Genomic DNA, 22,987 nt, shown 5'->3' on the forward strand with positions numbered 1-22,987 from the left:
AAGGCTGTCCTTTGCTGACCCTCCAGTGTTCATCTGCAGACAGGGGTTGTGACCCATGACAAACCTTGATTAGCATGATTGTAATTACAAAAGCAGCATGGCTGGGCTGGAAGCTGTTTCCAGTAACTGAGACACCTTCTCTATGTTTTATGTAGGGTAAAAATGTATAGAGTTGACTGATGAGAGCAGATGTTGGGACATGGGACTAGGGAGGGGAGAGGCTGTGAACAGACTGGAATCATTCTTTCCCCTTCTAAGAATCTTACAAAGAGATCTTACAAATTCTTTACAAACTGCTGCTGTTTCTGCAAACCCTGAATTACTGTCAAAGGTTCTGCAAATATGCAATCCCCTATTGCCAAGGATGCCTTCTGAATTGTGCCTTTTTGATGAAGGGGTCTGGCTTCAACAATCCAAAAAGCAGGGCAGTGTAAAAGCCTTGCTGTGCAGACAGCCTGCTTTTTATCCCCCTCCTCACCTTTATTGTCTGTCCTAATCATATCTAAATAAATGTGTAGATGTGGCACTTGGGGACATGGTTTAACAATGGCCTTGGTGGTGCAGGATTAGTGGTTGGACTTGATGATCTTAAAGATCTTTTTCAACCTAAACAATTCAGTGATTCTGTGACAATATTTTCAAGTTTTTTTTTTTTCATAGAACCAGGCTCTGGAGGTAGGTTTGCACTGTGAAGGGCTTGAGCCTTCATCTGCACAGTTCCTCAAATTCAAGAGAAAAGCTTTAAACTAAGTACAGGAGGAATGCTCAAGCTTGCTGTGCAGTGGAGAGGCCCTCAGGTGGCCGTTTCTGAGCATTTTGAGATCTCCTTTGGCAAGTGGCTCAGGGCTGTGTCTGAGCTGTAGCTCCCAGTGCTGCTGCTGGCAGGCATTCCCTAATAAAGCAGTGCAGGGACACCATTCCCTGGGCTGGTCTGCAGAGCTCAGCACAGCTGAGTGGAGTGCATCCAGGAGCTCTTCATCAATGAACACTGACTGTGCCTTGAGATTCCAAGAAGATTTTAAAATATTAAGTATCTAACAGACCACACTGCAGCTTCCTGGGGAAGGGTCCAAGTATTTAATCTGCTTTACAACTGCCTTGATATCATAACAGCAAATGGATCATTCAGAGCTGGAGAGGCACTTAGAAAGCACTTCTATTGCAAAAAAAAATCTTGATAAATAGCAGAAATTATGTAGAATGTAGGAAATTGTGTTCAGTTACCTGGGCACAAATGGAGAATAATTGACTTGGCAGCAAATCAGAGGAAAACTGGGAGGTGGCTCTGTGTGCCAGAGTCACAGTGAAGAGCTGGATGTGGTTTCTTGGGAGGCATCATCACTTTGGATGTGTTGATGGGACTTAGAGACTCAGATCTAGAAATATGCCAAAGCTTATCATAGATTGTGCAGTCACTGGCTGTTTTCTGTGCCAAAGATATGAATAGGAAGAAATCAGTTTAATGGGTAGCAGGAGAGACTGAAGCTGTGTATTAGAATCATAGAATACCAGGCTGGAAGGTACTTCAAGGATCATCCAGCCTTTCTCGGCAAAAAGGAAAAGAAAATCCATCTAATAAGAATAGTAGAGCAATGTAAACTCCTAACAAAGGAGTGTGCTGAGATGTTCTTAAAGGAAATCCAAAAAAAAGAAGAAAAAAGGACATTTTTTGAGGTAATTTTAGCTTTTTTATTATTCATTTACGACACAAGGTCTGCATGGACTGTAGAGGACAGATAAGGCCCTGAAATATCATTTTAAAAGTGACAGTCATGATAGAGTACAATGCCAAGGAGAGTGACTTATGAATACAAGTGAAATGTTGGGATAACTTGGACATAGATTAATGGAATGTGAAGCCTTTCATCTCTCAGACACTGGTTCCAATTTAAAGTGGGTCAGTGTGAGGTTTATTTTAAATTATCTTGTAGCAGTAGGTGTTCTCCATGATCAGATGGCACCTGATGGAGATTTGTACCAGAATGGAGCCATGCAAGTGTTCCCTGGCAAGTTGGGGCTGACTAACCCAGCTCATGAGTTCCACATCAGGGTTTGTCCCTCCTGTTCCCTAGGTCCATGTTAACCCCTTCACTGCCTTTGCATGTTCGTCAGGGTGGGCTTTGCCTTCCATGTCATGAACTTTTGAACTGAGCATTTAAACCTTGTTCCAGCAACAGTAAAAGAAGCAGTAAGTCTGCTTGTAGTTTCAGTACAAGTATTCCCTCTTTTATTTTGTTGAGTTTAAATGCTAGATCTATGTACATTTTACAGTTTCTGTTCTTTTTTTTTTTTTTTTTTGTGGCTTTCAGAGAGAGGAAAAACTCTGGTTCAGAGGAAACCCACCATGTATCCCGAATGGAAATCGACTTTTGACGCCCACATTTACGAGGGCCGGGTGATCCAGATCGTGCTGATGAAAGCAGCAGAAGAGCCCCTGTCCGAGGTGACTGTGGGTGTGTCAGTGCTGGCAGAAAGGTGCAAGAAAGGCAATGGCAAAGCAGAGTTCTGGGTAAGGAAAAAGATTAATTCCTCCAAATTGCTGACCTAGTTTTGCTTCTTTCAAGCTGAATGAATGCCTTGTGCCTTTGAGGCTTACAGATTTTCCTAGGTCAGTAGAATCTCTCTAGTTTGTATTCACCTGTTACACTTGGGGCTTTTTTTTCACACCTTGATTTCGAAGACAAGAGCAATTATTCAGAAGAGTAAAAGCTAATAGTAATCAGTTTTAGCCAGTTCAGTGGTCTCAAATCCTCTGCTTATTACCCATGGAGCAGGTACCACATTGACATCCTCAGTGTTAAACTTCCTCTGTACAACCATGACTTGGACAGAGCATCATGGCCAGCAAAGAGACCACTTAGCATAGCCTGTAAGGTTATTTTTGTGTGTGGGGAGACAGCCTGGCATTAATAGCTGTAACTGAGGTCTTGGCCTGCTGTAAACTTTGCTGGGCAAATGTTCTGAGTGTCAGACCCTGCCTTAGAGAGGAACTCCCTCATTATCCCAGTAGGATGGTGGGATGTCTGGGGATATGTTCCTGGGTGTATCTAATGTGACTGTGGTTTGGTTTTGTCTGGGGACTGGATTTTTCATCCCAAGTTGTATTTAGGGTAACCCAGGGGTACTTTGCTCTGTGCTGAAGTGAAGATTGAGTCAGTCTTACGTGATGAAGGGTTTCTTATCTTTTATGAAGGCAGCAGTTTAAGAATTAGTGGCTGCATTCTGAGCACAGGAACTGACCTCAGCTGTTGGCTTAAAAGGCACTTATTTTTTTTGCTGGTCTGGAGGATTTGCCACAGAAACCATGTGTAATGGTTTTGAGGAGGAAAGGAAAATAAATTTTGATCATACCACTTTATTTCATTGCCAGCAACAGCATTTGATATCACTATGGTTTGTACTCTCAATAAACATATAAAGGATTGTATAGACCTCTTTTAAAACTGGGTTCCTGTGCAGATTGAGTTTACTAACAGTAAAAACAGAAGCCAGCAAACTCTTTGCAGAACGGGAAAGGGCTGTGGACAAACAATGTGAACTCTGACCGTGCTGAACTCCTGGGGACACATCAAAGCCATGCAGCACACGAGGAAAAGCAGGAGAATAAAAGCTCCTGACTCAGCTGCCACAGAGAGATATGGAAGAGGATTGTAATCAAATAGTTATTGCATAGTCTACTTTGATACCCTAGAAAGAGCTGTTTAAATTCCTGAGAGATGCAGTCAGCCACACACTTCACTGTTGCTATCTTTCTTTCCACAGCTTGACCTTCAGCCTCAGGGGAAGGTGCTGATGGCTGTGCAGTATTTTTTGGAAGATGCAGGTATTGTCAATAGTTTCTTTTCAGTCAGTTATGTGAAAAAGGTGGTTGTTTTTGTGCAGAGCACAGAATGATGTAGCTTACAAAAAAAATCACCTGAGTAAAATCTTATTAATTAATTTTATTAATTTGCTTTCCAGGTGTTTATTTGGGTTGGGGTTTTTTTTGGTTGTTTGTTTGGTTGGTTTTTTGTTTGTTTTTTTGTTGTTGTTTTTTTTGTTGTTGTTGTTGTTGTTATTTGCACTCATGGCAGGATTTGTTCATTTCTAAATGCTGTTGCATTTAGGCACTTTTGCATCTTTAATGTGTCTATTCTCATGTTTTGATGTGATGGAAAATATACTATGCATTCCTTTTTAGGTGCAAAGAAGTTGAATCTCTTACTCTAGTTCATGTGGGAATTTTTTTTTGTGGATTGGAGCAGTGGGTCTGATTTTCCTGGGATTCAGACATCCTATTCACTAATTAGAGAAATTGATTGTAGGAATGAGTGAATAGTTTAGTATTAAAATGCAAATCTAGTCAATGATCTGATGTACCAGTTTAAAAGTGAACAGCCTGTCTGTTTCAGAAACCTACACAGGCTCCTTGGAAATGAACTAGGAGGGAAACTTCAAGTACACTAATAAACCCAAGAATTTTGGTGTGGATTTCTGTATCTGGGGAGTCCCTTCCTAAAGGAAATGCTGTAAACCTCACAACTTGCTCAGCTTGTAATTAAGACTTTCCCATCCTCGAAGCCGTGAAACCATTATTTCTTGGGAATAATATAATTGTAATATCACCGGTCTGCCAGATTAGCCTACCAGTCTTATAAGGTTTAATAGTATGTGTTAATAAAGAACTGAAAAGACTAAGCAGGACATTTTGAAGCATGGGTGGGTTTTTCCCCCCACAGACACTTATATTCACAGTTCTGCTCTCCAGACAAGTTCATTGAGAAGGTACCATACATTTTTGTGCATTCTGTGCAGAAGATACTGAAGATAGAATGTGATGTGGATAGGTTACATTTCAGAGGTGATGTTTTATCTTTGTGATGGCAACAAAACCCAGCCTATGTGCTTGTGGCTCTGGTGTCTAAGGAAAGTCAACACTTTAAAGCAAAATTTAAAAAAAAATACTAGGATTTTAAAGAGTCTGTAAATAGGGGCTTTTCTCAGGTTTGCATTTAAACTGGTATGAGCCATTATATTAGGAAATATTTATCTTGGTCTTTGTCATAGGTCTGTGCAAGGCTGTTTCATGGGGCAGTGGTACTCTGATCATACATATTTATTGCAATATACAGAAATCCATTTCTCCTGGACACCCAGAAGTTTCTCAAGCAAACCTGTACAAACCCAGTTTCTGTTTTTTCACTTGCTTATTTAATGAGGCTGAAACATATTTCCTCCTTTCCACACAGACATGTAGAAAAGTAGAGATGGCATAAGTGAAAACCTTCCATAATTTATTATTAGCTATTAGTAGGAAGGTAATATAATTGTGTTCTGAAAGTACTATATTAATTTTACTCAGTAATCAAAATAATTTAAAAATAGATACAATGTTCTTGCAGTTCTTTTTATTGCCTTTTTTAGGGATTGCAGATGGTGGTAGATGAAGCCTAAATACCAAACAGATCATTAAGTCATGCATTTATATTCAAATTGGCAAGTTAATAGTCACATCTTAATGCACTTTTTTGACCACTAACATTTGCAATGAGTTCCTATTTACCCTCTGCTTCATATGAAATTAGTCACCAATACATTTTTGGTAACTAAACCACAGAGGTGATGGAAATTGCCTTTCAAGACTTTTATACATCTACATTTTGTGAAGGAAAGTCACTCAATCTGATACTTTAATGTGAACACTGCAAATATCAATATATTTTAACAAACTACTCCTCCTCAAGGTTGTAAACCTCCCTTATGTCAGTGTGTAATGCTGCTAAATAGGCAAACGCTGATTTTTGGCTCATCATTGCCCTGCTGTAAATGTTCTCTCCAGTTAAATCAGCACTTAGCAGTGTGAGAGCAGAGGTTTGCTGGTGCAGTGCGAGGGTGTTTGTGCCAAGCTCTGTTCCCCACCCTGCTGAACCCTCAGGGACAGCTCCCATTCCTTCCTGTGCACTCGTCCCCTTGCTCTCCCTCTGGCCTGCCTTTGCATTCTGAGCTCTGGGGTAGCTGTGTTTCTAAAATACTAAAAAAGGCTTGTTCTGAAACTGGCATTTCAGCTGTTCCCTGGTTTATTCTAAGTATTCCCTGGTTTATTCTATTGCTGCCATTTGTATCTTTGAGTTATAGGTACTACCTTTTGTTTGAAAAGCTCCAAGCATTTCAGAAAAAGTGACTAATTCTTTCTTTGGCTTGTTGTGCAAACTGAAGCTGCTGTTTTTCAAACCTTTCTTCTTAGTAGCAAACATTCCGCTACCTTTAGGGAAAATGCTTTCCTCTGCTGCAGGGGTGCAGAGCAGAGAAATAAGAATGTTACTGCTCCATTAACAGGTGTATTCTTAGAGCAAAAAAATCACAGAATGAGCTGGCATTAATGGTTCTTCCATGGTAGACTACACTGAGACTTTTCATTTGAATATTCTTTTTCCAGATTGAGTCCTGACCAGTTAATTTAGGGCTGCATATGAAAAGTTGTACCAATCTTAATGTTTTTTTCTTCCTAGACCCTATAAAGTGGGGATTGCAGAGCCCTGACTTAGAGTTGTCAAAAAACATTTTGTCTTCTGTCCTGTGATTTGAACATGAGTTTGTGCTGAAACTCAAAAGCTTTTCTCCTGGTGTGTGAAATGCGAGAACAGGGTGTTAACCTCAATTTTAATTTTGAAATTGCTTTCCTTCTACCCCTCCTTCTCTCGTTGTAGTATTGAAACTAGGTTATAATTCTGTAAAGCAGCTTTAGTTTTAATAGGTGGGAGTTGAAATAAGTTTAATGCTTTGCTTGGTCTTTGTTTATTCAAATGTGGTTAATGACCTCCTGGAGTAAGAAAACGCAGAACCTCACTCTCCTGAGTGTCTTGAGCAGTGTTAGCAGCTGTGGGAGTGTGCTTGTGCCTTGGGTTTGAATCCTGAATTGCTGTTTTGCTGGCTACAGCTTCCTGCAGAAAGGGGCAGTTAATTTTTTCTTTAAAATGCCATTAGAAGTGCCAGAAGGTGAGTAATTTGCATACAAACTTTTGATATCTCAGTTCTCTGAATTCTGGGAGAGAGACATGAACCAGAGAGCCGCATATATTTTGAATGTGTTGTTCTGTGTGTTGAGTGTTAGGGAAGCGTGAGACTTCAGCATTTTTCTGAGTTATCTGTGAAAAAACAATAGGGTATAGAACAGATTTGCCATTTCAGTCTGGAAATTGTATGGGCCTATAGTAAGGTTTAAAGAAACTATCTCAAAGTATGAGGTGTGCTGTGGAAGGATGGTCACATTTTTAATAAATAACAGTGATGAGGGCTGAGGAGCCAGAACTGAACCTTGTAATTGTACATGGGGATGTTGATATGATTTAATCATTTAACTGAGAAAATGCTGTTTCTAGAATTTTGACAAATGTGGAGGTTATTCAGTGGCACCTCCCATCTCTAATCTGCAGCAGAAATGCAGTTGCATGAATTGAACAAAAACATCTGCAGGTTTTATCTTCTGATTTTTCTTTAGGAGAATCAGACAGTTGCAGGTGTGGTGATTTCATAGCTAGCAGGTTGGTGTGTCTGTGGTTCCTAAGGTAGCTAACATGTTGTGTGGAGCACAGCAAATCTGATATAATTTGCACTTTCAGTAGAAGTTTGAGATGCTTGAGATCTGTATCTTTAGATCTGTATCTGTTATTGAGGTGCTGTATCTGTTGGTTTTGCTGTGTAATTTGAAAAAGAGAAAAGACCTATTTTCCAGTTTATTCCTGATTTTATTGCCATAAATGAGGTACCAGAGGTCTCTGCAGAAGCATTTAGCAAAACACTGAGCCGTACAACAAGAGTTCTGTGCACTGAGCATGGGCTGTGTTCACAGTGCAGCTCTGGGTGGGTGGGAGCACTACAAAGGCTGGAGTGTGTTTGGTTTCGGGGGTTTTTAAACCTGGATTGAAAAGCAGGGCTTGTTAAAGCTGGTGCTTTGTTTTACACTTCTCTACCAGGCCATTGGTGCCAGTAATGCCTAGGAGAGGTCACACACACACACACACATTGGCCATGGCAGGACTTCATCCTGGATTTGTCCAAGGCCAGGCTGGATGGGGCTCTGAGCACCCTGGTCTGGTGCAAGGTATCCCTGCCCAAGGCAGACATTGCAAATAAATGCTGCAACCCAAACCTGTGATCCTCTGAAGAGGGGTAGCACAAAGACCAGAATGATTTAACATTGCAAGTTCATGTCACAGAACTGTAGGCTTTGGGAAACTTCTACTTCTGTAAATGGTTTCTTGAGGTTTTTAACATTTTAATCATTATTAACTGATGATCTTTAAAGCAGTTTTCTCCAGGACCAGGTTAAAGAGCAGTTTGCCTCTGAGACAGTCCATGCTGGGAAAGTCTCCTTTCAGGAAAAAGTTTTCCATTTTAATGATTGCTCTGAGAGATTAATATTTTTCTTGACCTGAAGGTGCACTTAACTTTCAAACAAAGCCAAGTGCAAGGCTGCAGAACAGCAGAAGGAGACAGACACTGAACAGAAATGTTAGTGGCGTTTGTAATTAATTATAAAGTTTCAGACAAATCTCAGCCTGAGCAACCAGCTCAGAAAATTCCTTTCCTGTCCCTGTTTGAAGTCCTGGTTCCCAGACTCTGACAGTAGCACTGTTCTCTTTTCTCTCCACAAACAGCACCATGAAATGAGCAGGTTAAAATGCAAAATGAACTCTGAAGAGGGTAAATATTTTTTTCAATTCTTTTTATAAGAAAACTACTAGGGTTAACCTGAGGTTGTTTTCCTTTGTTGTTGGACTTTTGAGGTTCATTTGAGACAGTGTGACATCTCACCTTGAGGTTCATTACAGCTCAGCAGAGCCCCAGCAGTACTATTGAGGTAAATGTTTTCCAGCCATGGGTTGGGTGTTGTGCTGGTGCCTTGGGCACTGGGAAATGTTCAGCAGGACAGGCCCTGCAGCTGAGCAGAGAATCAGGGGGGTTCACAGCAGCCTGGGGGGCTGCACTGCCAATTCCCAGCCCTGCTTCGTGGTTTCTTCAGGAATGTTCAGCACAGAGGAGTTCTGGGTGTTTGTGTCAGATCAGCTGCAAGTTTTGAGAAGGCACCTTGAAATACATGAACATGTCAATGATAAATATTAACCACAGCTCTCAGCAGAGGAAATAGATTATGTTTAATGGTGTGTGCTGGGTCCAAAATGATTAATGTCAACTCCAGGCTGCAGAGGTTACCTGGACCCTAGCTGCTGATTCAGCTGTTCTGTACCTGCTCTTTCTGACCATGTGCTGTTCATGGCAAGCATTTCATTTATGGAAATCCTGGCTTGCTTGGAGAGGGAAGCAAAGTTTTTCCCTTTGTGTTTCTCCATCTCCATCATCTCCACCCTGCATCCATACAGTTGTGGTGAAAGTTACTTCCCTGCAGTTGTTGATTGTCTCTGAAATTAAACCTTTATTCTCCAGTTAACTCCATGGTTGGCTGAGCTGCTTAAAACTTTTCTGGAGCAATACACATTAGAGGCAATTTACACATTAAAAATAACTTGTTAAACATGCCCACAGTAAATTGAAATTACGCCATAATTTCAGAGCCACCTCAACTCCAGATGAACCTGACTCACAGCTGCTCTCCAAACTCTGAGCTGCTTCTGAACCAGACAGTGTTTTCAGCTATTCTTTGTTATATTAGTTGGTTTTTGCAAGACAGCTGGTTGTAAAGTCTCCGTGTTCTCACATGCAGATTTTGAGGTTTTGATGTGCTCAAGCATTCTTCCCCATTAAAGTATACTTAGGGAAAATGTGCAAAATTAAAAAAAAAAAAAAAAAAAAAAAAAGAGGAAAAACCCCAAAGTGATTAGTTTATATAATTACCCTCTCAAAGAAATAAGTGTCAGTCTCATGTATTTCTCTTAAGTTTGGTATCAGGGCTTCAGACAGGGAGGAAACTCTGGTGTTTGCTATAAAAACAAGTTTTGTCAGAGAATTCTGCATGCAGTATCACTAATACTAAATTGCTTCAAGTATTTCAGCGTGAGATGTTTGTTCCTCACTGAACACTTGGTTTGCTTGTTATGGACTTCAGGAAGGCTTTTGTCTGGTAATTTGCTGCATCACAGGTGATCTCCTCAGAACACTGCCATGAAGCAAAAGGCCTTTCTCTGCTTCCTTGCTGTTACTGATTAAATCTTCTTACCAAGACATCCTTTGCTGCAGCAAACAATGTGAGGTATTGCTGCCCTTGTTTCCCTTGCACCACACCGGTGTGGTTTCCCTGAAGCATTTGGGCAGCAGTGGGTGAGGTCTGTGTGTTTGCTCAGCAGGATTAAACACAGATAGCACAGTTTGCAGACTGCCACAAGCTGAAGTGCTGCAGCTGAAGAGTTTGTGTTGGGTGAATTCAGCAGCCTGTTTGAACAAGGAAAAGGAATCCTGTTCCTGGAGGGACAGGGGTGGCTCGGGGATTGTCACCATGCACACTGGAAGGTCCTTTCAGGGGCTGTCAGGATGGGTTTTTCTCTGAACCAGGTGGCAAATTTCTCAGAAAAGTACATTAATAACTAGTGGCAAAACCTAGAGACCTTTTTTGAACTTTCTTTTCACTAATATGCTTAACCTTTCCTCAATACCTGAGCTGATGATGCCATTTCTTTTCTAAGACAGCACACGCTGCTGCAGCGTGGCACTGCTGGCTGTGACAGATGAATTCGTTTGGGACACTGAGAAAGTGCCACATGACAGATTGTGTTCCAGGTTCAGCACTCTGCTGGGGTAGCAGTGGTGGCAGCCAGCTAAAACAAATGACAAGAACCAAGTGCACTTAGCAGCCAGAAAATCAGAGCTCCTGGGTAACGCTGTACTGAGCTCAGGCATTGCACTGAGTGTGACTTGGCAAAGGACACAAATCTGCTTCTGTCAGTGCTGAAAGCAAGGCTCCCCCTGATAGTGATAAAAGGCAGCAATGCAATGGAGCAAATTTTAAAAACTATTATATTGACAATGGGAAAAATGCTCCTCTGGCTTTTTCCTTACTCCATTGCTGTGGAAATTCCCAGCCTGCAAAGCTGTTGCCCTGAGCTTTACAGCACTTGGGACACATGAGCTATGTCCACATTTCTTCCAGGCTGGGACCCACAAGCTGCTGGCCAGAGCTGATGGAGTTAGCAGTTGATCAGCTCCTCATTGCTAGTTCAAGCCTTTATCTTTTCCTGCTGGATGGGATTGTCCCTCAACAGCTCCTTTCAATTGACAAAAATTGTGTTCTCAGGCTAAATCAGTTACCCAGTCTCTTGATATACCTGCATTGGGTTACCTCTGCTACAAGCCCCAATGACTCAAAAATGCCTAATTAAGACTAAATAGTCTGTGTCTCAGTCTTACAGCCACAAATTTGCATTTTTATAAAAGAAACTCAGAAGCTTCCTTGGAAATGAGTGAAAATAACCATAACCTCTAATGAGGACCTGTGTGAGCCAGCTGGACTTGGAGCCTCAGAATTTTTTTGTTTTATTCCTTGGCCTAATGCTGCACATGATTTCTATGTGATCCAGTATTAGATGCTCCAGTAGATAGGAGCAGGTAGTATTATTGTAATACTGAATAATTTGACTCCATGGAGGCTAGAAGGGGAAAGGAATGAGAGTGGGTTAAAATGCAAAATGAACTCTGCTTTGTCATGGAAAGACAAAACATGAATGTTATGAAACAGCAAAATGGAAATGTCTAACTGAAAATCTCCTTTGTCCTTGCTCCTTAATGACCCTGGAGGCTGGAAGAAAGTCACCTTGCATTAGGATGGGCCTGTGGTCACCCAGAAGGTCCTGCAGCAGTTCATCTGAATTTCTGCTGTGGTCCTGGCTCAGGAGGGCCTGTGGAGCAGCAGCATGGAAAGGCTTCTGCTCACCTTCGTTCTAATAAAATACTTACTCATATTAAACATAAATCACAGAACAGAAATCATAGATTTGTTTTTTTCAAGAAACAACAGTGGTTGTCACTTCTCTATCAAAACTGTTCTCCATCCCTGCTCTTTGCCCTCAGTTCATCAGCTGAAGGCTTTTTCTGTGTGGGCAGGAGTGGGAAGAGCTTGCACAGAACACCTTGGGAAGCAGTGTGTGCTCCTGAACCACCCCTGATGGACTGAAAGTCTGCAGAATGCAGGTGTAAAATTAACAGAAATATTACTCAGAAACAGTAAAACAAACTGAACATTTGGGAGAAGCAAATATTAACCTTTGTAATACCTGGAAGTATTAAAAGTGTGTCTTCTTGTGTCCCCCTCAGACTGCAGACAGTCAATGAGGGAAGACGAGGGGACAGTAACCATCAACAGGAGAGGAGCCATCAAGCAAGCCAAAATCCACTACATCAAAAGTCATGAGTTTATTGCCACCTTCTTTGGACAGCCTACATTTTGCTCTGTCTGCAGAGACTTTGTATGGTAAGAAAGAAAATCTAAGCTTCCCTAAGCTCCAAGGGCCAAATTACTGCAAAGTTTGCTTCAGATATACTCAGACAAAACATGACAAATAAATTTGTGTTGGGAAATTGAAGTTATATACTCAGTAAGAGCATTTTTATACCTGAGAACTGTAGTTGTCTTTCACACTGAGAAATAGAGCTTGAACATTTTGCCACTGAAATAAGAGGCAGAAACTGCATCAGCATCAGGTGGTATCAGGCCATGACCATCAGCAGCTCTGCCACAGTAGAACAAGGGGCTGGGGCTGAGAAAACAGTGGCCAGGTTTGAGATGTGGAGTGACTGATGGCAGCCTAGAGACCCACAGAGGCAGAAGTTGATCCCTTTCATAGTAAGGCTGGTTTTATCCTAAGTTAGGTTGGGAGGATTTTCCATGTGATTGAAACCTTGTTGTTTCTGGGTTTTCCTCCTAATTTGCTGGTCTGTCAAATACAGGATTTTCTAAACCCTGCTTTCCTAAGACAGAGGATTCTGATTACCAGAACTTAGACCAATGTATTAATTGGTTGTTTGACATGGTGAAAATAAAATAAAAACCAGCCATCTTTTATTCCAGAAAATGTATTGATTTCCTTTTTTATAATTTGTTTTTCAGGGGACTCAACAAGCAAGGATACAAATGTAGACGTAAGCTGATTTTTAAATTTTTTTTTAATTTCTTCTTATGCTGCTTTCCACATGAATCTGGAGATCATGAAAAAAATTTGTAAATATGCATGGCACAATGCATCATCATTATGGGTAGTAGTACAAGTTAAATATCAATTTTGCACAATAACCAAAGGAACCTATGATTCCTACCTAGATTTCAGTATCAGATTTAGACTTAGCTATTCTTCTCAGAAGTATGTAATGCTGCTGAAGACTTGCACTCATTTATGACAGCAGTTTTTTGTGAAACCTTTTCTAAAGTAAATTACAACTATTGAGGGGTTTTACAGCTGAATTGAAAATCACCTTTGACTTGGCATAGATCTGTGCATTACTCCAAGCAGGGAGGAGCTATCAAAGTGTAGAACTCAAAAGCATAATATTGTCCTTCCTTCTGTTATCAAATGCTGGAGGCATTGGTGATTTAGTTTAGAAATAAAGTTTATGGTAAAAGAAAAGGGGCAGAGCAGCCAGTTTAAAAAATATTATTATCTTGATAGGAAATGAACTTTTGGTGTCTATAGTATGATCCAAAAGGAGTGTGATTTTCACATTCTGCCATAAATGCAAATACCTCATCCCATGTATTTGTTATCTGAATGAATCCTTTTTTCTCCTTGTGCATGTCTTGAAGAATGCAATGCTGCTATTCATAAGAAATGCATTGATAAAATCATTGGGAGGTGTACTGGTACTGCAGCCAACAGCAGGGACACAATGGTAAGAGCTGAAACAATCTATTTAGAGTGTAATTATGTAATTAAACATTGCTGAACCAACAAAACCTTGCACAGAAGCTGACAGCTCCATTTGGGAGATGCCTGGCTGTGCAACCCAGGGTTCTGTCTTTGCTTAAAGCTGTGCAAAGTTCAGTAACAGGCAGTGGGCAAAGCTTCCAAGTCAGCCAAGCATGTGCAGGCTGAGTGAGGGTGGGTGCTGTGCGTGGGCAGAGGCTGTGGCAGGGGGCAGGCTGAGGTGACATGGCTGTGCCTGTGCTCAGTTCCAGAAGGAGCGCTTCAACATCGACATGCCGCACCGCTTCCGCGTCTACAACTACATGAGCCCCACCTTCTGTGACCACTGCGGCAGCCTGCTCTGGGGGCTGGTCAGGCAGGGCCTCAAGTGTGAAGGTGAGCAGGAGGAGGGAGCTGGCATTCTCTGTGCTCTTCCAGTGTTCCCCCGCTGGGACTGGTGCACACTGTGCCTTTCCTTGTGTCGTGTAGGGGGGGATTCGTCTCGTCCATATGGGGTGAAAAAGCTTTTGTGCAAAAGAGAGACAGAGGCACTGGGCTCATGGGACAGCTCAGGCAAAGCGAGCTGCTGAAGGAGTCAGGAAACACTGCAAAGGTGTAATCTTGAGCATTATCAAAATTACTGCCTTGGGAATAGCTGAAGTTTGGAGACTGACTCAACGTAGCATCTCAAAGCATTTACTGTAAATATTGCTTTTATAATTCCCCCACAAAAAGGCATATGATCCTCATCCTAGATTTTGAGAATAAAGTAATGATGATTGGAGGTTTTTTCCCTTGTGAAATGTTTTTTTAGCCTTCATTGTGTTTTGGTAGCAATGACAGGTCCATGTCCAGTCTGGTCTTAAAAAAGGGTTTCTGAACTGCACAGAACAGCCCTGTTTGTTGTAATGTCAGCATTTTCCTGATGCTTGTATAACAATCCTTACATTTCTTTTAGAATGTGGGATGAATGTGCATCATAAATGCCAGAAGAAGGTGGCAAACTTATGTGGAATAAACCAGAAGTTGCTAGCTGAAGCCTTAAATCAAGTTAGCCAGGTAAGCTTTATTGCCTTTTCTCAGATAATTACTTGTTTTCAGAGCATTTGGGGGTTTTCACATCATCTTTTCTGCATCACTTTTATGGGAAACTGTATTTGGAAAAGAGGTAATGCAAACAGCTTTGTCTTTTTTAATTTGACACTTATAGAGACTAACAAAGATATCAATAGCTTGAAACTGAAATAGGGAAGGGGGTATGCCACTTAAAGAATTTTTTAAAAGGTGTGTGGGTTCCTGAAATCCAACATTGTTTTTCTGCTGTGCCAAGATTATTCAGTTCCTTTCTGTTTAATGGGCTAATCAGTGGCATCAGAATGCTGAAAATCTGTTTTTACATGCTTCAACTTTAAAATTCCACTTGAATGATAAAATTAAGTGAATAAGGGGAAATATACCAGCTACTCTCATTTTTTATTCATCTGATATAAATATGTATACATATATATACACACACAGAGAAAACCCCTCTGGAATTATTGCTGGCCCCATAGCTTGCATTGTTCATCTCCTGCTGCAGCATGATACTTTGTGGTCAGCTTCTGCAAATAAAGATTCAGACACAAGCTCTGAAATAAAACAGGAAAATATATCACAAAAGCCAACAGTGCTTCCTGTGAGATGTGCACTCCTAAGCTTTCACAGGATATTTACTTTGAAAACAATGAGAGCTGTTGTGGCAGCTCTTTCAGGACACAGGAGCTCAATCTTTTCATTACTGAAATTTGATCTCAGGGATCTTTCATATGTAAAAGTTGCTTCCCTGTGCTAAGGACACATCCAGATATGGCTTCAGCATGTCAGTAAAACAGTGATTCCCATCTCCTCTTTCACATGAGCAGAAATCCAAGGGGACATTTCCCCACAGTTCAAATCCTTTCCACTGTGCTTCAAACCATTATACCTTTAATAATTTTTCAATGAACAATGGAACATAGACTGTCCAGGAATTTCAGTGACTTATTTTCTTGCTTGAAGGAAATAAAGCAAATAGCTGATGTGAAGCTGTAAAGAAGGTGACTAAATAGTCTGTGAACCAAATTTCTTGAGAAGAATACATACTGGGAGTTAATAATTAAAAAGAAAGGTTTATGCTGCCGTCATGTTACATTCAAAGCTATTACTCTATTTCTAAAGTAACAGTGCTAATATAATTTCAAATGTTCCTCTTCTCCCCAGAGATCTTCACGCAAGTCTGATTCTGGATCTGTAGAAAGTGTTGGTATTTATCAAGATTTTGATAAGAAGCATAAAGCTCCAGGAGGAGACTCAACGGGTGAGGAAACCTGTTTGAAACCTGTATGTTTCAATACAGCCACTTACCTACCAGACAATTTAAGAAGTTATTCATCCTTACTTTGTGTTAGACTCTTTTTTTTAATAAGTGGTGTTAAAAGAAGCAGCATTTCTTTCTTTTTACCATCTCCTGGCCACATGAAAAGTTTACCCAGGACTTGTCCCTTATGTTTGGGTTCACCAGTAATTCCAGCAGCAGAGGCATTGCAATGCTGTGTCAGTACCTCATTTGTAGCCAGGGCTCTGAGTCCTGCAAGGTTCCTGCATCCCCTGAACTCTGCCCTCCCTGTTTTTCTCAGCAGATAACAGCGAGTATGACAAGCTCTGGGAGGTAAACTCAACCAAGCCAGTGCCAAGAACTGCAAGGAGAAAATTCAATATAGACAGCTTTGTCTTCCACAAAGTGCTGGGGAAAGGAAGCTTTGGAAAGGTATGTGACAAACTGAGTTCAGGTGTCTGCCTGACTTGATCTCTGCAATGTGATGGGCTCCTTCCTTCAACCAGAAAGGTCTCACAGCTTCTTGGGTCAGTAATCTTCTAACAGAATTGTATGTAGACATCTTTGTCAAAGACACTGGAAATTCATCAGCTGGATCTTGTGTAAACCCCAAAGTGATTATAGGGCACAGCAGTTTGTCAGGTTTTAGCATAGAGGCAGAGGAATTGCCCTTTAATGTACATATCCAGTGCAAATGGACATTTTATCTCTGTTCCCTGCACACAGAAGCAGCCTCCCTGTGGCCCATTGCAGTGGCAGGGGATGTTTGGGAGGGCAGAGTGACCTCCACAGGCTCTGTCCACTGCTGTCTCTGAATCTGCAGCTCCAGTGACAGACCAGGCTTTACCTGGCTGCTCTTTATGCACTCACAAGGCATTGACAGAAAAACTGCCTGTGGCTCATGGTCCTTGAGCCCCATCTCCTCATCTATGCCCAGCAGCTTCACTTTCCCAAACCTCCCTCATCTTTCCCATTTAAATGTGTCCTTTAATTGCCAGTGCACCACCTTTGGCTTTCCCTCACTGATACATCAGCACCAGTCTTTCCTGCACGTGCTGTACTCTCATCTTTCATTTTTTGTAGGTTCTGCTTGCAGAGCTGAAAGGGAAGAATGAATTCTTTGCTATCAAAGCTCTGAAAAAGGATGTGGTGCTAATTGATGATGATGTGGAATGTACCATGGTGGAAAAGAGGGTCCTTGCTCTTGCCTGGGAAAATCCATTTCTCACACATCTTTACAGCACGTTTCAGACAAAGGTAAGAAAAATTTAAATGGTGACAGCAACACAACAGATTGAGCCTTTAATGGATGCTGATACCAGCAGTCAAATGAAAGTAATTCAGTGATGCAAGAATTAAATGTCCTTTTCCTGTGCTCTGTGCTAATCATGGGCCTAGTGGAAAGTAAATATGAGCATGACCAAACATACCTTGATAAGGACAGAGTAAGATCAGAAAAACATCTATGCAGTCTGGAATAAGGAGTTTAATTAAGTCCTTAATCTGAGTTTTACCCTCGGTGAGGGCAAAAGGATGATTGTCACAGACTGAAATCAGTAAGTCTGTTACAGTGTGTGTTAAGTCTAGAAACCCACAGAATACAGGATCAGATATTTATATTTACAAGACCAGGCCACTCAACTCTGTAGGAGCCTCACAGGGGTGCATGAAACCAAAAATCCTTCAGGAGAAGAGGGAGGTGGCAGCTTGGTCCCCTGGAGGCACATTGCTACTTCATTTATGGTTGGATGGCATCAGTAACTGTTCCATTTCCTGGTTATCTGCTAAAGGATCACTTGTTCTTCATCATGGAGTTCCTGAATGGCGGAGACCTGATGTTCCACATCCAGGACAAGGGGCGCTTCGACCTCTACAGAGCCACGTGAGTGCTCAGCCCTTCACTCCCCACCTCCAGGCATGAGCTCATCTCTGGGTTTATGGCCTCTGGTTCTGTGCCCCTCCTCACCTGCAGTCAAATTGCAGTGGCTGATGGTTGAAAATATGTTTCTAGGCACTGGCTGAATACAATGAAGTTCACTCAATGATGTGTGGAGTTGGGCTTCCTGAATTTACATAACTGTGGTGTTGTACTTTATGGGCTGCTTGTTCCTGGAGGTGCAAAATAAATTGCAACATGAGCCAGCACTGAAAAGCAAAAGGCACGGCTTCAGTGTACTTTAGGACAGTATTCTGATTTAAAAAAAAAGGAAAACAGCATGGGGGGGAAAGATTCAGCTCTTTACTGCTGTTGCTAAACTGACATGATAGTACAAAAACCTGTACATTCCATGAGATGCTAAGCACTTAGTTTAGTAAGTGCACTTGTGACAGTTATCTGTAACTTATAGTTTTCAGCTCCAGTGATGTTTAAAGGATGCAAAAATATTCTGTTATTGTTACTTTAGCTATGGTTTTTTGTTTGAGGTCAGTTTCTACTACTGTCATACAAAGCATGGGTGTTGTAATGGCATCATTGAAGGGGTGGCATGTAAACCTTAAAAAGTAACTGGAGAGTACTGGACCTGTCTGTAAGCCCCAGGAAAATTACTTAAATCACTTCTGTTACTGGCACTGCACTAAGGGTTGCTGACTGGATGGGAGCACAAGAGTTCTGGCATCAACAGCAGCCAGTTGTACAGCTCAGCTCCCTTCCCACTCTCCCCAGCAAAAATGTGGGTAAGGCCTCTCCATCTTACCTGGATCCCAGCAAACATCTGTGCATCTGGCATACTCTCTGGGTGTATTCTGTGCTATTTGTTTTGGACCAACATTCATCTGCTATACAGAAATAGAAATAGTTTTGTACTTCCCCAATTAAAAAAAATATGCCTTTTGGGGCAGAGGGAAGCCTTCTTTCAGATTTTCCTTCATGTCCCCTAGATTATCGCCTCTTTCTTTTGAGCAGAGTGCCCCTGAAGTGATGGCATTTTTCAGGCAGGTGCAGAGGGAGGGGTGAGGCCCAATTCCACCCTTGCCATTGGTGCCCAGTCCCTCCTGCAGCAATCCTGGGGGCTGAGCTCCCACAGCTCCTTTCAAAGGCACGTGCCTTTCCCTAAAGTCATACAAAGACTGTTTCTGAGGAGGAGGCCAGGGATGGAGTTCCCTGAGGGAAGTGGGATGAAGCTGCCGTGTCCCCTCTGCTGTTTGGTGTGGGACACTGCCGATGTGTGGTGAAGGGATTACCTTGCAGGTTGCAGCATCTGCCTGCACAAACAGACACACATTGGGATTTACAGATATGTACAGTGCTTCTCACTCCATGAAAAGATGTCCACAGCATTATTTTGGCTGTCTACAGCATTGGCTGTTGTAACTGAGTGAAGATTAAAAGATGTTTTTGGTCTTTTCAGGTTTTATGCAGCTGAAATTTTATGTGGGCTCCAGTTTCTTCACAGCAAAGGCATTATTTACAGGTGAGTACCAGCCAGCTCCAGGCTGGGACCTGGGAATTGCCTTAGCACTTCATGCATCTTTGAATTCCTGACTGATGTAACAAACACAAGCTGTCTGTCAGAGATCTGATGTAGCTCCAAGGCCATTAACATGCCTGAGATGAATCTTTATTTGTGTGGTTTTTTCCTTGGCAACTGGAACGATGGAATGGGATTTGTGTTACACAAAAGCAGTTTTGTTTCAGTTAATTTCAAACTCTGCCTTCAAATCATGAGTCTATTTAGTGTGGAGGTGAGGGAGAGGCTTCTTGAGCAAACCACAGAGGTGAAAGTTCTCTGCTTTTGCCTTCTGGTGGAACCACAGCATCGATGCCTCTGCCTCAGCAGGTTGAAGCATCAAGGGCCAGACCCTGATCCACTGCTGGTACTGGGAACTTGAGTTACCCAGGAGAAAAGACTGCTCTGTTCTTATGTGAAATGCTCTGCTCTGTTTCAGTCCTTGGTAAGCACAGGGCTGTTCAGTTTCTCCTCAGCCTGCCCTCCTTGGTATGTGCATTTGCAGCCAGATGGACAAAAAATGCAGCATGGTCAAAGGGAGGGAATGTAGCTTTTGGAAACTGCTGGGAAAAAAGCTCTTTCTTGGTTGAATATTGTTGTTCTGAGAAAAGACATGAATAGGACCCTTCACAGGCCATCCCACAACACATGAAATTGTGCTGTAACCAGGAACAGGTCACAGGTAGTGCTAAGAGTTGGGCAGGTTTCAAACAATCAAATTCCTGCCAAAGGCTCTCAGAATCCAGCACAATCCTCCTTTTGAGCCCTGGAGCTGGTGCAGCACTGCAGTGTCAGCTGCTGGGGCATTAACTCACGCTGCCTTCCAGCAGCAACAGAAGCTCTGGCTGTGCTTCTGCATCTGAAAGCAAATGTGGAGGATTATAAGGTCACATTCTGTACATGCACCTCAGCCTCTTCTTTGCTTTGACAAGAGAGAATTCTTCCCTTGTCCCTCATGCCTTCAAAGCACAAAAGTACCATTTTGGATGGATTGTGTTGATGGATGATTATTGTTCTTGAAAAGCCTTTGTGTGTTTATCAGTGAACAAACTGTGTCCATCTGATTACAAAAACGACTTAAAGCACAACCTTTTAAAAACACTTTTTGCAGAGACCTAAAACTGGACAATGTGATGCTTGATAAAGAAGGCCACATCAAAATAGCTGATTTTGGAATGTGCAAAGAAAACGTCTTTGGTGACAACAAGGCGAGCACTTTCTGTGGGACCCCTGACTACATCGCTCCCGAGGTCAGTATGGCAGAGACACTGCTGGCATGGGCTGAGTGCCCTGATGGCACACAGCTGCTGTGATTAATCACCTGCTTGTAGGCTAATTGTTCAGAAAAGTCCAAGTCTAATTAGAGGTAAAAATCAGAGAAAAAAATGGTATCTGTGCTTTTTATAGAAGACACTTCAGATTTTAAAATATTCTGTATATATAAGTTTAAAAAAATGTGGGTTTGGAAAGTTAAAATGCTCAGGTTTTTAAAAACTGGGGGTTAGGTGTAGCAAGCACATCCATGAAGCTCCTGCAGAATGAATCTGTATGGGCACTGCAGATGGAGAAGAGACTTGTGCCTGTGCAAACAACCAGAATTCAGAACAAAAGGAGCTTTTAAGGGGAATCTCACAGAGTTTAATTCTGTGCATTAGTTTGTTGGGGTTTTTTAAATCTTATTTGCAAAGCAGCTCAATGAAAGTATCTAGCTTTTAAAGCTATAAATTATATCAAAGACTTCTGTAGGAATCTCCTTTGCATCATTACTTGTTTCTCCCTTCAACTTGTAAAGAAACTAGAGAGGCTGTTTTTAAGTCTATGGTTATTTAAAGGAGAAAATTTCTGAATGAGAGCAAAGCTCTGTCCATGGAGCTGGCCACATTCCCACAAACAGCAGCCTGGAGTAAAACCACAGCTCTGCATCAGTGTCCACAACTTCCCAGAGAGATGGATTTTTATTTTTCCCCTAAGTGCTCTAGTCATTAAACTTCTCTCTTGAAATACCTCTCCTGATTTTTGTATGTATTTCTGCTTCTTGCCTCTTACCTGAATCCCTCCTGTGCGCCCCAGATCCTGCAGGGTTTGCGGTACACGTTCTCTGTGGACTGGTGGTCCTTTGGGGTGCTGCTCTATGAGATGCTCATTGGCCAGTCCCCTTTCCATGGGGATGATGAAGATGAACTGTTTGAGTCCATCCGAGTGGACACCCCTCACTACCCACGCTGGATCACCAAGGAATCAAAGGATATCTTAGAGAAGGTAGGGCTGATGGTCCCCGGGGTGCTGGTACTGTGCAGGGACAGACAGATCTCCTCACCAAGGAGCTGTTTGTCAGCAAATTGCTCTGACAAAGGGAAAGCCAGGTCAGATTAATTCCCAATGCTCTGTTTGCTGTCAGCACCCGGAGTTGTTTTAGCACCAAACCTGTAACTCTTGCACTGCCATGCACCTTTGGAGCAGCTCTTTACTGGGTGTTCTTCTCCTGCAGCTCTTTGAAAGGGATCCAGCAAAGCGACTTGGGGTCACTGGGAATATCAGAGACCATCCTTTCTTCAAAACAATCAACTGGACAGCTCTAGAGAAGAGGGAGGTGGACCCTCCCTTCAGGCCAAAAGTGGTAAGTGGGTTGTTCTTTGTTCTTAATAAACAGCAGCCATAAGGTAAGGGGTGAATTCTGTGCCTGCACAAAGGATCCCACTGCCATCCTCTCCTCACAGTTTACAAATGAAAAAGTTGTGTGTCTGTAAGCTCATTGTTCTTGGGTGATTCAGTTATACACAGGTGCACTGTACTCCTCTGACTGCCCTGAGATCTTCCTGTTAAGATCTTCCCATTGCTCTGAAGGAACTTGTGGATAAAATGTTCCTGAGAACCAACAGATACCTTTGATCTCCATTCCCCTCTGTGTTAGAATGTTCACAGTTCCTCACAGTTTGCTTTTCTGAAATGCCACATGGGATGAGCAGCAGTAGCTCCAGGCTGCTCAGCTGGTACCTGCTGCAGGCCCTCTGTGCAAGCATTAAATCTCTGCTGCCTCAAACTCTCTCCAAGGGGGCAGGAAGCAGCATTCTCTAAGCTGCTGAACTTGGTATTCATGTACATGCCTGATGGTATTTGAAAAAAACACCTGCAGAACAGACTGTGATTCAGTCTGTATCACAGTGGGACGCTGCTCTTTCAGCTCATGTGCTTAAAATCCCAAACCAGTGTTTCTCCAGCTGTTCCTAGAACAGATGAAATGGTGTGGAGGCAATAGTGTCTTTAAAATATACTCTATGGAGGAGAGCTGCCCCTGCAAACACACAAGGTTTTGTGTTGCTTGTTCCCAGAGAAGTGGGAAGTCTTTGGTGGTGGAGAGTGTA

At 42.1% G+C, this 22,987-nt stretch overlaps 1 protein-coding gene across 3 annotated transcripts in view; it reads left to right on the forward strand.

The window, feature by feature from the left end:
- PRKCD (protein kinase C delta) overlaps nt 1–22,987 on the forward strand; it is a 63,583-nt gene that overhangs the window by 35,959 nt on the left and 4,637 nt on the right. For 2 of the 3 annotated variants that reach the window (XM_074550030.1, XM_074550029.1), the window contains exons 3-17: nt 2,310–2,509; nt 3,763–3,823; nt 12,241–12,397; nt 13,034–13,065; nt 13,724–13,809; nt 14,090–14,219; nt 14,782–14,882; nt 16,062–16,158; nt 16,478–16,608; nt 17,260–17,433; nt 17,967–18,058; nt 19,527–19,589; nt 20,737–20,875; nt 21,696–21,884; nt 22,114–22,242. In XM_074550030.1, coding sequence (XP_074406131.1) covers nt 2,310–2,509; nt 3,763–3,823; nt 12,241–12,397; nt 13,034–13,065; nt 13,724–13,809; nt 14,090–14,219; nt 14,782–14,882; nt 16,062–16,158; nt 16,478–16,608; nt 17,260–17,433; nt 17,967–18,058; nt 19,527–19,589; nt 20,737–20,875; nt 21,696–21,884; nt 22,114–22,242 — 1,781 coding nt within the window. The remainder of the gene's footprint in view (nt 1–2,309; nt 2,510–3,762; nt 3,824–12,240; nt 12,398–13,033; nt 13,066–13,723; nt 13,810–14,089; nt 14,220–14,781; nt 14,883–16,061; nt 16,159–16,477; nt 16,609–17,259; nt 17,434–17,966; nt 18,059–19,526; nt 19,590–20,736; nt 20,876–21,695; nt 21,885–22,113; nt 22,243–22,987) is intronic. The other variant, XM_074550031.1, reaches the window with a different exon arrangement.

Source organism: Zonotrichia albicollis, chromosome 12, assembly GCF_047830755.1.
Source record: "Zonotrichia albicollis isolate bZonAlb1 chromosome 12, bZonAlb1.hap1, whole genome shotgun sequence".
Classification (NCBI taxonomy): domain Eukaryota; kingdom Metazoa; phylum Chordata; class Aves; order Passeriformes; family Passerellidae; genus Zonotrichia; species Zonotrichia albicollis.